Raw genomic sequence first — 16,248 nt, 5'->3', positions numbered from 1 at the left:
GATTTCCACAGTAGGTTTAGCTACATTGATCTCATATAGATACAATAAAAAGTTTCTCCTTGTTTTTTTTTTCCTTTTTATTTTTTTTTAAGATTATTTATTTTGAGAGAGAGAGGGAGAGAGAGCATCCCAAGCAATCTGTGCACTGTTAGCACAGAGCCCGATACAGGGCTCAAACCCACAAACCACGAGATCATGACCTGAGATGAAACCAAGAGTTGGACACTTAACAGACTGAGCCTCCCAGGCACCCTGAAAGGTTTCTCCTCGTGATGAGAGCTCTTAGGATCTACTCTCTGTCTCTCTCTCTTTTTTTTAATGTTTATTTATTTTTGAGAAAGGGACAGAGAGTGAGTGGGGAAGAAACAGAGAGAGAGGGAGGCACAGAATCCAAAGCAGGCTTCAGGCTCCGAGCTGTCAGTGCAGAACCCGATGCAGGGCTCGAACCCATGAACCATGAGATCATGACCTGAGCTGAAGTCTGACACTTAACCTACTGAGCCACCCAGGTGCCTCAGGATCTACACTCTTGATGACTTCCCCATATATCATTCAGCAGTGTTAGCTGTGGTCATCATGTTGTACCTTCTATCCCTAGTATTTATGTATCTTACAGCAGGAAGTTTGTACCTTCAGTCACCTTCCAACATTGTTTTTGTGATTTGTCCTTGTTGATGCCTGCAGCCTTGGTTCATTTTGACCGTGGGATAGTATTTCGTTGTAGGAATATGGGAGTTTATGTGTTCTGCTGGCAGTGAACATTTGTTTTTGCAGAACTGGTACTGAGAACATTCTTGTTTATTTCTCCTGCTAGACCTGTGCAAAGATTTCTTTCATGAGTGTCTTTAGTGGTGCAGTGGCTGAGTGAAAGAGAATGTGCATTCTTCTTTATGTATTTACTTATTTTTAAAATATATTTTAAAAGTTTATTCATTTTATTTTGAGAGAGAAGCAGAGGGAGAGGGAGAGAGAAAATCCCAAGCAGGCTCTGTGCTGTTCAGCAAACACGTCAGATCTCACCACCTGTGAGATTGTGACCTGAGCCGAAACCAAGAGTCAGGCACTCAGGCAGGTGCGCTGAGAAGGTGCATTCTTAACTTGAGCGAGAAAGCCACATTGTTTTTCAAAGTGACTTTGGCAGTCTGTGAGAGCCCCCATTGCCCCATGCCCTTGCCCCTGCCCCACCCTTGGTATCATCAGACATATTTTGGGTTTGGTGAGTAGATACTGGTAATAGGCATGCAGTTTCCATATTACTAGGGAAATGGAGTTTAAACTTCTGGCTGTGAAACTCACCCTACCTCATTGTCTCCGGGCTCACGAGAGAGGGGTCCATTCGTCAGCCCAGAGCTGAGCCTCCCTTGGGGACTGGGTCCTCCCTGCACCCCAGGGCGTCCCTCCTACCCCACAGCTGCGCAGGGCACTCCCACCGCAGACCCGAGCAGATTGATGGGCTTTTCACGGGCGTCCCCTTCCTGTGCTCCCTCGTGCAGGCTGAGGAGGGTGAAGGAGCCTCGAGAGAAGCAGAAGCATTAAGGTGAATTCCAGGTACAAGACCGCGTGGCCAGACGTGACCTGGGGGCCCAGAGGAGTACACGCACGAGGCGTGTCTTCCCGGGAGACTAGTCTTGCTGGGCTGCCCCACGTACAGCACAGAATGAGGTTCCCGTGTTGGTGGAAAATGAAGGAAGCAGGCTGTGGGCTTGATCGTGTTTGACAGTGTCATTGCTCCCACTGACTCTCGCCCTGGGTGTCCTGGGAGCACAGCCAGCCACTTGTCTCACTGGTTACAGATGGACTCAGCAGTATGGCCCGGAGGTGGGTCAGACCAGCTACCTCCGGGGAGCTGTGGCAGCATAATGGGTAACGTGGAAGTCAATGATAGCTTTCCTTCCCATTTCTTCCTCTCTTCTGAATCTGGAAAGTTCTTTTTTTTTTTTTTTTTCCTTTTTGAGAGAGAGCACGTGCCCGCGCACAAGCGGGGTAGGGGCAGAGGGAGAGGAAGACACAGAATCTGAAGCAGGCTCCAGGCTCTGAGCTGTCAGCACAGAGCCCGATGTGGGTCTTAAACCCACAAACCATGAGATCATGACCTGAGCCGAAGTCTGACGGTTAACCAACTGAGCCACCCAAGCACCCCAAACATTTTCTTTTTTTTTTTTTTTTTTGAGTTTGTTTGTTTGTTTGTTTTGAGAGGGAAGCAGAGACAGCGAGAGTTTGGGAGGGGTAGGGAGAGACGGAGGGAGGGAGGGAGAATCCCAAGCAGGCTCTACACTGTCAGCACAGAACCTGATGAGAGGGGCTCAAACTCACAAGACCGTGAGATCGTGACCTGAGCTGAAACCAAGAGTCGGAGGCTTAACCCACTGAGCCGTCCACGTGCCCTGTGAGCATTTTCAGTCATTGTATTCGTGAGGGTGATCTGTGATCACTGACTCCAAGTCACTGAAAGCTCAGATTATGGTTCACGTTTTTAGCAATAAAGCACTTTTTAATTAACGTGTGTACTTTTGGGGGACGCCTGGGTGGCTCAGTCGGTTGAGCATCGTACTTCGGCTCAGGTCATGATCTCACTACAGTTCGTGGGTTCGAGCCCCGCATGGGGCTCTGCGCTGACAGCTCAGAGCCTGGAGCCTGCTTCAGATTCTGTGTCTCCCTCCCTCTCTGCCCCTCCCCCGCTCATGCTCTGACTCTCTTTCTCAAAGATAAATAAACGTTAAAAGAATTTTAAAAAATGACATACTATTTGTAAGCATAATGCTATCGCACACCTAACAGACTACAGCACGGTAGAAACATAACTTTTATATGCATTTAGGAAACTGAAAACCTCGCTTACCACACTTGATTGTGACATTTACTTTATCGCCGTGGTCTGGAACTGAACCCAAAATATCTCTGAGGTGTGCCTACAAATACTCCAAAGAATGAATCTACTAGCGGTTTTCCTTATGAAGGAAATGTTTATTCTCCAGGGCCAACTCAGAACGCTTTTCTTTCATCTGCTAAAGCAGGGAAGAGAGGACACTGAACAGGTACTCTAGTGATAGAAGTGTCATTGCTGTGCGTGTGTGAACATGCCTACTGGGTTTTCTAGTGAGGCATCAGCTCACGCATAAACCTTGCCTGCTTGGCACAACAACCTCTAGAAGTTAATACGAAGAGAACAACCGTTTATTGCCTCTGTCAGCTCACGGAGGCCTGGGGCTAGGCTCTCACCTTGATTTCACAGGACAAGAAAACGAGCCGGTGAGGAGCATAGTCTAGCGATAAAACTCAGGTTGTCCGACTCAAAACCTGTATTCAGAATTTCTATACAACGTTTCTCCTTCTGTGCGTGACGACCTCCCTTCTTACCCCGTCTGTGGACTAGGGACGCCCCCCGCTGCACTCTTGGCTCCCTTCCCATCCACGTGGTAACTCTCCTGGGGTACCAAAGCCCATGTGAGTTCGGACACGTTATCAAGCATTTTTCAGAGAACTAAATTTGATACAGTTGGTCAAGAGCTCTGCCTGCTGTCACCGGACGCTGTCGGTGATGGGGGGGGGGGAGGAGGGGAGTGGGAAGTGCGGCCTAAACCAGGGGCGAGTATAAAGGAATGCTTCTGGGGCCTCGGAGGTTGGCTGGGGCCTGGCACAGCTCCGCTTGGGACTGATATGGTGGAATCAGAGCAGGCCTAGGGCTGGTGTGTGGCTGGGCTGCTCGATCAGCGTGGATCCCATGATCCCAGAAAGCCAACCCTGATCACCTCTCAATTACCAGGATGCTGGGAAGGGCAAAGCCATCACCAAACCCATTCGGAAACCTGATTCATTCTAGATCTTTCTGCTCCTTTACAGCAAACCTGTAGCTTGAGGTCAGCCTCCCCAAAACCCTCTTGATAGTCAGAGGACAGAGGCTGAGCAGAGTAGAGGACACACTTCTGAAGCCCACCCCAAACAGGCTCTTCCAGAGTCAGGCTGGAATCACATAGGTGAAGTCCCCTGGTAGTTCTTTAGAATGTAACAGATCCTAAGGCACTTTTTCGTACAGTCTTCTATCTAATTCCCATTTTACAGATGGGAAAACTGAGGCTCGACAAAGTCACGTTTATCAAATGACATGTTCAAGGTCATACAACTAGTAAGTGCTGAAAAGGAATGTAATGTACGTATTACTTAGAAAACAGTGATTAACTGGCTTTAAGAGCTAAATCTGTCTCCTGCTTGGGGATTCATTCAGCTTCTCAAATCTGTGGACTCAAAAAAATTTTTTTTTCTTTTTGATTCTCAACCGTTCTATGAATATCGCTCTGTTCCGTCTTCTCACCTCGCCTTCTGGGACTCTGGTTACGTGTCCACTAGACCTCCTGAGTGCATCCAACATGGTTTACATTCTTACCAGCTTTCCACCCCCTGATTCTTGGTTCTGTTTCAATCTTGATGTTTTCTGTCAATCGGTCTTCTGGTTCCCTAATCCTGGCTATTGATGTATCCAATCAGTAAACCTACTCACTGAACTGTTAATTTTAGACTTTGCATTTTTTAGTTCTGGAATGTCCGTTTGATTCCTAAAAACAAAATTCAGGGGTGACTCAGCTGGTTAAGCGTCCGACTCTTGATCTCGGCTCGGGTCACAAGCTCACAGTTCATGAGATCAAGCCCCAGGCTGGGCTCTGCGGTGACAGTGCAGAGTCAGCTTGGGATTTTCTTTCTCCCTCTCTCTCTCTCTGCCCCTCCCCCTCAAAAGAAATACATTAACTTAAAAACTCCTGAGTCCCTGGGGATATCCTTTTTCATCTACATTGTCCATTTTCCCATTTCCTTGAATATATTGAAAAAAATTTTTTTAATATATTTTATTTACTTTTGAGAGAGAGAGCGCGCGTGCGCGCGCGTGTGCACAAGTTGGGGAGGGGGCAGAGAGAGAGGGAGACACAGAATCCAAAGTAGCTCCAGGCTCCGAACCGTCAGCACAGAGCCCGTCGTGGGACTCGAACCCACCAACCTTGAGATCATCACCTGAGCCGAAGATGGACTCTCAACCGGCAGAGCCACCCAGGCGCCCTGTGTTTTGCTTCTCGACATAAACAGCAGCCCCATGCGAGGCTGCATGTTTCCACAGCAGAATGTGTCACCTGAGACACGTGGTGAATTGCAGCCCTGCGAACTTCCCACGGCGTCTGCACTTGTACTTTTGCGTAAGGTGTATAAATTCTGGCAGGCAGTGGTTCCTCTGACGGCCGCGAGCAGAACCTGGGTAAGATGCTTAAAGGCATCAGAGAACTGTAGAAACACTATGGACGTGAGGGACTAATATTCCGGAGAGGAGAGGACCACTGGAGAGGTCAGTGGCAGGTGGCAGCTCTTTCTGTGTCGGGAGCATTTGCCAGGCCTGGCTGCCGGCCGGGGCTGCTGGGGGGAGGAAGGAAGCGCACAGAACGGGGAACAGCGCACAGGGCCCGGGGGGCAGCCTCGGAGGCCGGTGGGCTTCAGGCCCACGGCTGGCCTCCCTACAAGACAGTGGCTGAACGGCAAGTCTCTGCGGGTCTGGAGGTAGGCTGGACGTTTCCAAAAGGCCGAGTAAAACTTCCCTCGTGTTTACGGTGCTAAGAAGTGGAGGCCTGCCAAGGGGTCTGGAGAAGAACCGCGAAGGCAGGAAAGCTCCAGAGGGAGCGGGGACTGGCGCTGGCATCTCCATCCCCCCCTCCCCCGGGGCACTAAAGGGTGTGGGGAGGAGCTGGAGCCTCAAAGTCCGTGTTTGGCCCCTGGGGAAAAGACAGACCAGCAGAGATGTGGGAGCCTGAGTGACAGAACTGGGGACGAGCAGCCCCAGACGGCACAGCCCGTTTCCCCTTCAAGGTTTGCCAGATTTGAAGGTTAAAATCTGGAAGGCTACGGAACGAAGCTGAAGACCTCAGACAGAACGGGATGATCTCCCAAAGCCTTTCGGGGAAGAGGATATAAAGACGTGCCAGGCTCACAGCTGAGAGCCGTGGAGGGCCTGCCCTAAAAACAGAAGTGAAGCAGAGGCGGACTGAGCCTGACCAGAGCTGGAACTGGGCCCCGACCTGGTTCTGTGCCTGCGTGGAACATGGATTTGCTATACTCCCCACTTGCCCAGCAGACGAAGAGGGGAACTTTCTCTTGTAGGTGATAACGTCATGTGGAACCCTAACAGTGTGTTCATACCCATTTCCCACCATACAGTGGAGAATGAGTAGACATGCTCAGTCGGTTAAACGTCCGACTTCGGCTCAGGTCATGATCTTGCAGTGTGTGGGTTCAAGTCCCGCGACGGGCTCTGTGCGGACAGCTCAGAGCCTGGAGCCTGCTTTGGATTCTGTGCCTCCTTCTCTCTGCTCTTCCCCCACTTACACTCTGTCCCTCTCTCTCTCTCTCTCTCTCAAAAATATTTAAAGAAAATTGTTTTAAATAATTGAAAACATTTGCAATATTGCAAGAATCATCAAAATGTGACACTGAAGTGAGCAGACGCTGTTGGAAAAATGGTGCCGATCGACTTGCTTGACGCAGGGTAACCACAAACCTCCAGTTTGTAAACAACGCAATTATCCGTGACAGGCAGTAACGTGAACCCCAGCAGAACAAGGTGCGCCCCTACTCAGCATGCTGCCGTTCCTGCTCAGATCATCAAAAGCTATTTGATGAGGAAGTCAGCAGCGAGTTTTGTCACTCCTGCCTGTTAACAAACGTCCAAGAATCCCTTATTTCCAGGGACCTTTTTCTTGATTGTTTCTTAGAGCCTCAGGGCTTCGAAGGATTTCTGCCAGAGTGAGCCTTACTTGCTATTTCCTAACACTTCTCAGTTGTTCCTTATTTATTTACATGTCTCCACCCTCTTCCTGACTTCCTGCAACTAGAAGATGAGGAATCTTGACTCATTCATCTCGTATTCGGTTAACAGAATGCCTGACAAGTAAATGCTCAGTATATGAATGTATGAATGTAGCATGTGCTGGGTTTATCATTCCAGGTTCGTTCTCTCCCCTTCGTACCCTGCTGTGGCCTCCCAGAGGCTGATCTGCAGACCGCAGCATGGGTCCCCGGGGGCCTCCGGCTTCTGGTTGGGTCTGGCCAGTGGCAGGAGATCAAGGGGAGAAGCAAGGGTATTTGTGCCCCCGGCTCCTCTCTTGTGGGAAGCCATGCGTATCCTGGGATGTCTCTCAACAAAAGGTCACCTCTCTCCTCCAGGCAGCCAGCTCTACGTGACTCTGGCCTTCCTCAGTCTGTAGCCTCTTCCTCCCTGATCCTTTGAGCCAGAGAAGGGGGCCACATCAAACACCAGGTCCCCCGCACCACCCCCTACAGCCTCCCTCCACCCAGCTCGCCTGTATCGTTACTTCCTTTGTAAATTAACCCTAGGCAAATTACCCCCATTAAGTATACCTTCACCTTCTTGTTGGGAAACAACAAGCCCCAATCGCTTATGGAGATTTTAAGTTGTTGGAGCTGGACGCTGGGGCTCCGGGTGCTTAAAAAGGTGCACAGCGCTGGTCGTCAGAGTGTGTGGTGTGGCTGGCCACGAAGGGCCGTTGGATGCGTGGCAGCTTTGAGGAAATAAACAGCAGTTTTGGAAACTATTCTCCACTCAGGGCAGACTTCTCTCCCACTAACTTGTACGATCTTATTTTAGCCCGACGGTCTGTTTTTAAGTCTCTGAAATTACCCCTTATCATGGTTGTGTATCTGACTCAGCACAGAATGTGCCAGGAGAGGAGGAACTCGGGACCAAAAAGAACAGAGTGGGGACGCGTACGTTAGGTACCAGCCGTGCCAGATGAAGACTTTGTAAGGAGTTCCGTTGGTGTCGAATTCTGTGTTTCACTTCCTGCTCTCCTGGGTTTTCTCCTGCAGGTGATTATAAACAGCACCATCACACCCAACATGACCTTCACCAAGACGTCTCAGAAGTTTGGGCAGTGGGCGGACAGCAGAGCCAACACGGTGTTCGGCCTGGGGTTCTCCTCGGAGCAGCAGCTGACAAAGGTAATGAGGTCCCCTCGTCCGGACACTGTCACCCAGTCCCTGGGTGCTGAGGGCCTGAGTGGCCCTGCTGGTGAGCAGGATTCCTCTTCAGCCTTTGATTTCACCCTGGCTGGCCCCGCAGGGCTGCCCAACCAGATGGATGACCTTTTAGAAATCCCAGGTCCCTGGAAATGAAGCTGTTGTTGGAGAAGGAAACTCACAGGACACCTGCTCCTGCAGAGCCTGAGATCCCAGCCCCAGTGCGCCGCTCTGCAGGCGGTTCCTTCCCCGTGTGTCACCCCAGGCCTTGTGCCCAGAGTGCGTGCGCCTGGCGGCCACCAGCATCAATGACCCCCTGGTTGGAGCCCTTAAGGAGAGGGAGGTCCTGCTGACTACTCACTAGCAAACAGCTCCTAATCTGGAGGCCCTGTGCCCCTTAAAGCGTCACACCGCGTTTTGTCTCACGGTTTCTGGGGAAAGGATTCGTAGCTTAGGTTTGATTCTCCAAGGGGCCCAGGACACGCTCTGTGGACAGTCAGAAGGTGTTGAGGAGCACATCGTGACCGACCACAGGCTTGGAGAGCCCCAGGGTCTGCGGGAACAAGCTGACCACTTCTGAGAGGCTCCCCGGCTGATGGATGTGTGAGCAAGTGGGCTTCCCTGGAGGATGGGGAAGGAGCCCTGTGGGCGTGTTCAGAACGCATTGCTTGAAAGCGAGACTGGCTGGTTTACATGACACAGGAACTTACTGGAAGGTCAGAGGGCCTCAGGGAACCCCGGGGGAGAGTTGAAAGGGAAGGGCTGGAGCCAGGCTGGCTTCAGGAGGCTAGGCTCTGGGAGTTGTTTCTCTCTAGACCATTGCCGTGAGCATATTCATTGAGCTGTGGCTGGGCGGACCCTGTGCGAGGCGCTGAGCACGTGGAGCTGTGGTCCCGTCCGTCCCCAGAGGCATTGACAAAATTCCAGGTTCGGGGGACTTGACAGGGCCACTTGGTATGGACTGGGATGCTTGGATTTCTTGAGTACACGGGGGACAGCTTTCAGAGGAGGTTCAGATGAGCCAGGAAGCCGCCCCGCAGGGGCCCACGGATTTGTACCTCTTCTCTGTTCAACGTGTGTGCGTGTGCTGTGGACACACGCACGCACACCTCGGCACACGCACGTGCACACTCAGGCACACACACGCATCTCTAAGGAGGCGTGCAGCCCACAGACCCAGCCATCCTACCTCCAGCCAGATATGCGACCCCGATGGAGGGCACCCCAGGCCCTCTGTATCCCCAGGTCCTTACATGGACGCCACTCCCTAAGAAGCCCAAGAGACCCAAAATGACCTGGTGGCACTTTGAGCATCTCTTTTTTGCCACCTGCTCACAGGAGCATTCTTTGCTGGGTCCCAACACGTCCAGCTCACCAGGGCTGTGAAGCACAGGGAAAATCCTTGAGTCTAGGTCATCGGGTATCATTGTGGGAGGCGATGTCCCTTGGTCCCCAGACTCGCATGCTGCGCCTCTGGGGAGAAGCACCACGTGCTCCCACCCGGAAAGCCTGGTGCTTCCGCAGGCAGCACAGCAGGCGGGAGGGCCCACAGTCCTAAGGTTATAGGACGCTGCTTCGTTTCGTCGGCGCAGAAGCGGGTTGGCTGGTTTCGGGCTGTGTTGTGTGGCACAGGAGACCTTCAGGAGGCCTCCGGGCGGCGGGGCTGGCCTACCCACGACAGACCATGGCATCTGTCAAGGGAGGAGGAGTGCTCCGGAGGAAGGGCCCCCGTGCGATCCGCTTTCCACCGAGCCACTGGCCGGTGGCCTGAGGGCGCGGTGCAGATCTGGGGGCTCAGGGTGGATCCCTGTTGTTGGCAGTTGGTGCTCAGCAGGTCAGAGGGTGGGGCGGCCCTGGAGAGCAGGGGTATGGGTCATCTAGGTCGCGAGGGGCCTCTCTCTCTGGTGCCCGGCGAGTGTGTTGGCAAGCCTTTTGGGCGAGCACTGGGCTGCCTGCAGGACCAGGGTGGGGCGTCTGGTTTTAAGGATTCTCTCTGGTGTGAAGGTGGGGACTTTGGAAGAGCATAGTCTGTTCAGGCTGTTAAAGCAAAATGCCACGTGTTGGGGTGGCTTACAGGCAACAGAAGCTGACTTCTTGGAGCTCTGGAGGCCGGAGGTCTGAGATCGGGATGCCGGCACGGTCAGGTTCAGGGGTAGGTCCTCTTTCTGGTTGTATCCTGGCAACTTCTTACTGTGCTCTCACGTGGCCCAAAGAGAGCAAGAGAGCTCTATGGGGTCTCTTAATAACTTCTTCTTTAGTGTTTTTATTTGAGAGAGAGAGAGACAGAGAGACAGAGCACAAGTGGGGGAGGGGCAGAGCGAGAGAGGGAGACACAGAATTGGAAGCAGGCTCCAGGCTCCAAGCTGTCAGCACAGAGCCCAACACGGGGCTCGAACCCACAAACCGCAGGATCATAAACTGAGCTGAAGTCAGACGCTGGACCAACTGAGTCACCCCGGCACCCCAATCAGTGGGGTCTCTTATAAAGGTACTAATCCCTTTTATGAGGGAGCCACCCTCATGACCTCATCACCTCTCAGTGGCCCCACCTCCTAATCCATCACATTGGGGGTTAGGACCTCAACGTAAGAATTTGAGGGGGGCACAGGCTTTCAGCCAGTTGCAGCCATTCATGCAGAATATGAATCTTTCAGACTTGGGTTCCCTCTGGGCTCACTGGGTTCCACTGATGTAGCCGTTCCCACATCTTTGTCACTAAGCTTCCCACTTTGTTTCTTCCAAGTCCCTACCCAGGCAGCGAGGCCCCTCACCATTTCCCCAGGGTTCAGTGTAGACCCGACTCCAGGCGACCTGCCCCGTGCACACCGGACAAGGAAACACTCCAGCTCGTGCCCACAGGGAGGATTTTCCTTTTCCATCATCGTCCACATCACGGGACCCACATGGAAAACCCCATGACAGCGTGTGCCGGGGGCTGGTCCTGCGGCGTGCGGCTTTGGGGGTGGGCTGGGCTGGTAGAGGCCGGCGCAGATGTGAAACCGCAGCCTACGAAGGGTTTCAAGCCAAGAATGAAAATGGTCGGATCCGCACCGCAGGCAGATCTTTCCAGTGTTGAGGGAGACGGGGTTGTTCTGGTCCAGAACGGAGATGGCGAGGACCTGAGTGAGTGGACGTGGGAGGCAGGGGCTCTGGGATGAGGGCGGGCACATGGACGGATGGACAGAGCTGTCATTTTCTGAAACGAGGAAGAAGAGGGGCTGTGAGGATCAGAGAGGATTTTTGTGAATTGGAAGCAAGTATGATCGTGGTTTGGTGAATGAATGATTCCAGAACTCCTGTCTGGGGTGGGCACCACGGTTGCCCGGAGGAGGCGGGGTGGGGGAGTTGGGAGCAGCCCCTGCCCTGCCCCCCATGCCCCCTTCCCACACCCGCTGGGGTCCTCAGACCCCTGGGGACGCAGCGATACGGGGAGGCTCCTGTGGGAGGCAGGGCGTTGGCGGGGCCTTGAGGCCGTGTGTCCCTGACCCCGCCCGAGGCTCCAGGCCTTCTGGAAGCCCAGGCAGAATCCCTCTCAGCTGCCTGGAACAACTTCTTCAATCTTTGGAGGAATCAGAGTTGCTAGGAAGGATAAACAGGAGAGAGTTTAACGGAAAGAATCGAAGGAAGGGAGAACTCAAAAATCAGAACAAGTTGTGAAAGTTCACTTCTTTGTCCGCCGAGACCTGGGGGGACCTCAAGCCATGCCTGCCTTCACGCTCGGCCACTTTGCATCCTTCCCAGGCAGAAGAAAACGTCCTGTCATTAAGGAGGAGTGTCTGGTCTTCCCGAGTCACTTGGTCTCTTCTGCTAGCAGAGTCTCGGCTCTGTGACTGTGACCTGCCCTTGTCACAGAGGCTTATCAAAGAAGCCCTCGGATGTCTCCTTTGTTCAGAATGTTTCAAGCCAACTTTTCCCCTTCCCTGTGAAGGGAACGATTAACCACACACGGATAAATTACCATGAAGTGCGGCTGGAGGTCTCGACAAGTGGCAATTAGCTAGCAGAAAGGAACTTGGACCTGAGGGGACAGCTGTGGCCGAGTATTTCTGACTCCACAGAGCAACCACCCACAGTCCTGAGACAGGAATTTGTAATCAAACCCTATAACTAGGCTAGAAAAAGGAACAGCAGCGTGGCTATTTTCATTTGAGAACACTTTCTACGCACGTCTCTCTCTACCCCCCGGAAGGAAAATAGAAACCTTGGTCTCCACTGTTCCCATTATAAGGGCCACTTTACACCACGGTCCCAAAAGTCCTACAGGGACACTTTCTGCTCTTTAGACAGGCTTTCCAAAAATAATAGCAGCTGTGTAGTCCCAGAGGTAAGCTGGGACTCGGCTGTCCACCCACCCGAGGGGACGTGATGGCGGCCTACTGAACGTTAAAGGGGATGTGCACATTCTGCTAAAAGGAGGAGCTTTGGAAAAGAGACAAAAAGGAAGGAAACCCAAATGTAAAAGTGAGCCACTTGCAAGAGTTTAGATTCTTTCTGGTATCTGACCTTAGATGTCAGTCTTCTGAGTTTGGCTCTGAGTTTGGTGTCATTTATCCCAGACAGAAGGAAGCACTTCCTGCCACGAAGGCGGTGACCCAGGGTGGGGTTGCTTGTGCCCTGCGATTGATTCGTCTGAACCCTGACACACACACACACACACACACACACACACACACACACACACACGCACGCAGAACATTTGCTCTTGACCCATTTTAATTATTTCATCTGTAATTCATATTTGTATCCTTATGTTCACTTAAGTCTGTGTAGTTGTAAGAACATTGCTCTGTCTGCCACCTTTCTGATTTAAGGGCAGTTGTTTTAAAGTAGGAGATAGTAGTCATTCATTCTTTTGATGTTTTGGTGAGAATGCCTTTGGCTGCAAGTAATAGGGAACTAGTCACAAGGCTGAAACAAATAGAGTTCTTCTTTACACACAGAAGAGAAGTCCTAAGGCAGACAGTTGCCAGCAGGATGCAGTGGCCCCACGATATTGGGTGTGAGAGCTCTGCATGTTTGTTTCTTTTATTGGCATTTTCCTCACGATGCTAATATGGCTTCTCAAGCTCTATCCATCACATCTGCATTCATCGTAAGAGGGGAAGGTAGAAGGTGGTGCTACAGGAACTTCCCTGTGAGGTCCTTTGGCAGACTTCTCCTTGGGTCCAACTGTCAGTCCCTGGGCCACCTTCCCACAGGGGAAAAAAAAAAGAAGAAGAAGTAGGTCACTATGGCCAGCTCAGAGTGGTTCTCATTCTCTCTCACCTTGGAAATTTCCTGCTCCAGTCAAATTTGAGATTTTGTTAAGCCAAGAGAAAACAAGAAATGGATTTTGAATGGAGCAAATAGTGTCTGTCACAGAGTCTTCACTGGCCAAGGCCAAAAAACCAAAAAAGCCACAAATAAGATAATAGTCTTTCATTTTCTAGCAGGATAATGATGAAAAAGATGATGATTTTAACTTTTAAAAAACTATTACTGCAAGTTTAAAAACTGCAGAAAATGATGAAGCACCTGGGTGGCTCGGTTGGTTGAGCGTCCAATTTCGGCTCAGGTCATGATCTTACGGCTCATGAGTTTGAGCCCCGCGTCGGGCTCTGTGCTGACAGCTTGGAGCCTGGAGCCTGCTTCGGATTCTGTGTCTCCCTCTCTCTCTCTGCCCCTCTTCCACTTGTGCTCTGTCTCCCTCTCTCTCAAAAATAAATAAACACTAAAAATTTGTTTTAATTTTAAGGGGCTCCTGGGTGGCTCAGTTGGTTAAGCGTCCAACTTCGGCTCAGGTCATGATTTCCCGGTTCGTGGGTTTGAGCCCCCTGTCAGGCTCTGTGCTGACAGCTCGGAGCCTGGAGCCTGCTTCAGATTCTGGGTCTCCCTCTCTCTCTGCCCCTCCCCCATTCATATTCTCTCTCTCTCTCTCTCTCTCTCTCTCTCTCTCTCTGTCAAAAATAAATAAAAAACATTTAAAATTTTTTTAAAAACTTCAGAAAATTATCCTAACAAGTAAAGACGTGAGAATTTGGCATACATTTTAGAAAGCTTTATGCTTGGAATATCCTTTGATCCACTGGTTTCATTAACTGGCTTTTATTCTAAGGAAATAATTATAACTGAGTACAGAGATTGAGCTTTAAGAATTTGACCTGAAATATCATTTATAACGGCAAAAGCAAAAAACCAAGACACCAGCCAAATGTCCAACAGTAAGAAATTAGGTGAAATACATTCCAGTATATCCTTCAGGGCAAGATACTGCATAGCAATTCACATGCGGTAATAGAAAAGCATATAATTGCATGGGAATATTAATGTCCTGTTAATTTCAAAAGTGGCTATAAAACGAGGTGTACCATATCATTCTGTTTCAAAGATAAATGTGTGTAATGGATGCATACATAGAGATAGGAAAATATTGGAAGTTTATGTGGTGGTGGGACCATAGGTTTGAAGAATATTTTTTTCTAAACTGTACTTTCTACATTCAGAAGCTTGTGCTTTTTTGTTTTTTAAATGTTTATCTTAGGGAGAGATCGAGCGTGAGCGGGGGAGGGGGAAAGAGGGAGACACAGAATCCGAAGGAGGCTCCAGCCTCTGAGCTGTCAGCCCAGAGCCCGACACGGGGCGCGAACTCATGAACTGTGAGATCATGAGTTGGGCTGAAGTTGGATGCTCAACCGACTGAGCCACCCAGGCGCCCTGCGTGTTCTTTTTTATAGTAAGGAGGAATATTAGAAAACTTAAGCCTCGGAGATAAGATTTTTCACCGGTGGACAATCCCCTGGCTCCTTGGTTGCTTCTAAGTTTCCATTATTGTAGATAATGCTAGGATTAACATCTTTGTATTGAAGCCTTTTTTTTTTCACGTTCTCAATTATTTTCATAGAGTAGTTTCCCTGAAGTGATATCACTTAGGTCAAGGGGTATGAACGCTGTTTTCACTGATGATCTGGAAATGTCTTGCCCGCCCTGGGTATTGTAACTGTATTTACTGTTTGCTAATTTAGCAAGCAAAGAATAGTACCTCATTGTTTTGATTTGCATTTCCAGTGGGACTGAACAATTGTTTTTATCAATTGCTTACTTACTGTGTTTTATATTTGTGCATTTTGCTGTTTATCTACTGGGGTTTTCACGGTTTCCTTTTCAGTGTGTACGAACTTCCTCTACTAAAGATAATGGCCCCTTCTCTGTGATACCAGCCTAGCAGCGGATATTCCCCCCCAGGCATTTGTTTCCCTTCTGATTTAGTTTTTCTTCCCCTTTTCTGCTGCAAAGCTTTCGCCTGTTTTTTTTTAGACAAATCTGTCTCTTCTGTGATTCTCTTTTATTTCTTCCAAGTTGAGAACATTACCTTCTTACCCCTCAAGCAGAAGTTTGGTGAACGTTCAATTCTGTTTGCATCCAGATTTTTTAAAAATATCCCGACCCCGTTACCTCACTGATCATGTATCATGCCACTTGCTTGTAGTAAAGGTTTAAATTCATTTCCCCTGTTTACTAATGTTGTGTCACTCCATCTCTGTGGGGTAACCTTCCCTATCAGTGTATCGATTCCTCGTTTGTCACAAGATGATGTTTATGTAAGAGGTAGGGCCTGTTTCCCTCACGCGGCTACTGATAACACATCTTTTAAGATGATTACTTATTAAATTTTTTTAAATTTAATGTTTATTTATTTTGAGAGAGAGAGAGAGAGACACAGAGTGTGAGCAGGGGAGGGGCAGACAGAGAGGGAGACACAGAATCTGAAGCAGGCTCCAGGCTCTGAGCTGTCAGTCAGCACAGAACCCGATATGGGGCTCAAACCCACGAGCCGCAAGATCATGACCTGAGCCGAAGTCAGACGCCTAACCGACTGAGCCACCCAGGCACCGCCCCTACAATGATTATTTTTGTTCCAAATTGATCCTATAGGGATCCTACTTGGTTGCATTTTAGGCTTACTTTGTGAAATTTCCTTTTTTTTCCTCACCCATTTGAACGTAAAACAAAATCCTCCAAAAACTCAGAGTTTCTCTGAGGACAGAAACCAAATCTTAGGTATTTCAGTGTCCCCGGCACAGTCCCAGGTACATAGAGATCAGCACTTCCTAGTTCTGAATGAATGAATTCACCCTGTTTCGGCACTCCTTTACTAACGTTCATGGTTTCAAGGCTCTCGCTTCTATTTTACTTGAAGAGACTAGTCAGATCGAGGCCAGAGATGCCACAGTTCCCTGTTTGAACCCCTGTCACATGCCCAGC

At 50.1% G+C, this 16,248-nt stretch overlaps 1 protein-coding gene across 2 annotated transcripts in view; it reads left to right on the top strand.

The window, feature by feature from the left end:
- The window catches only part of HOMER2 (homer scaffold protein 2), a 100,129-nt gene that overhangs the window by 59,307 nt on the left and 24,574 nt on the right, over positions 1-16,248 (top strand). For both annotated transcript variants that reach the window (XM_047846807.1, XM_047846806.1), the window contains exon 3: positions 7,858-7,989. In XM_047846807.1, the coding sequence (XP_047702763.1) occupies positions 7,858-7,989 (132 nt within the window). The remainder of the gene's footprint in view (positions 1-7,857; positions 7,990-16,248) is intronic.

This window comes from Prionailurus viverrinus, unplaced genomic scaffold, assembly GCF_022837055.1.
Source record: "Prionailurus viverrinus isolate Anna unplaced genomic scaffold, UM_Priviv_1.0 scaffold_40, whole genome shotgun sequence".
Lineage (NCBI taxonomy): Eukaryota > Metazoa > Chordata > Mammalia > Carnivora > Felidae > Prionailurus > Prionailurus viverrinus.
Note: the sequence above shows the minus strand (reverse complement) of the source record. Positions and strands in the feature narration are given on the sequence as shown.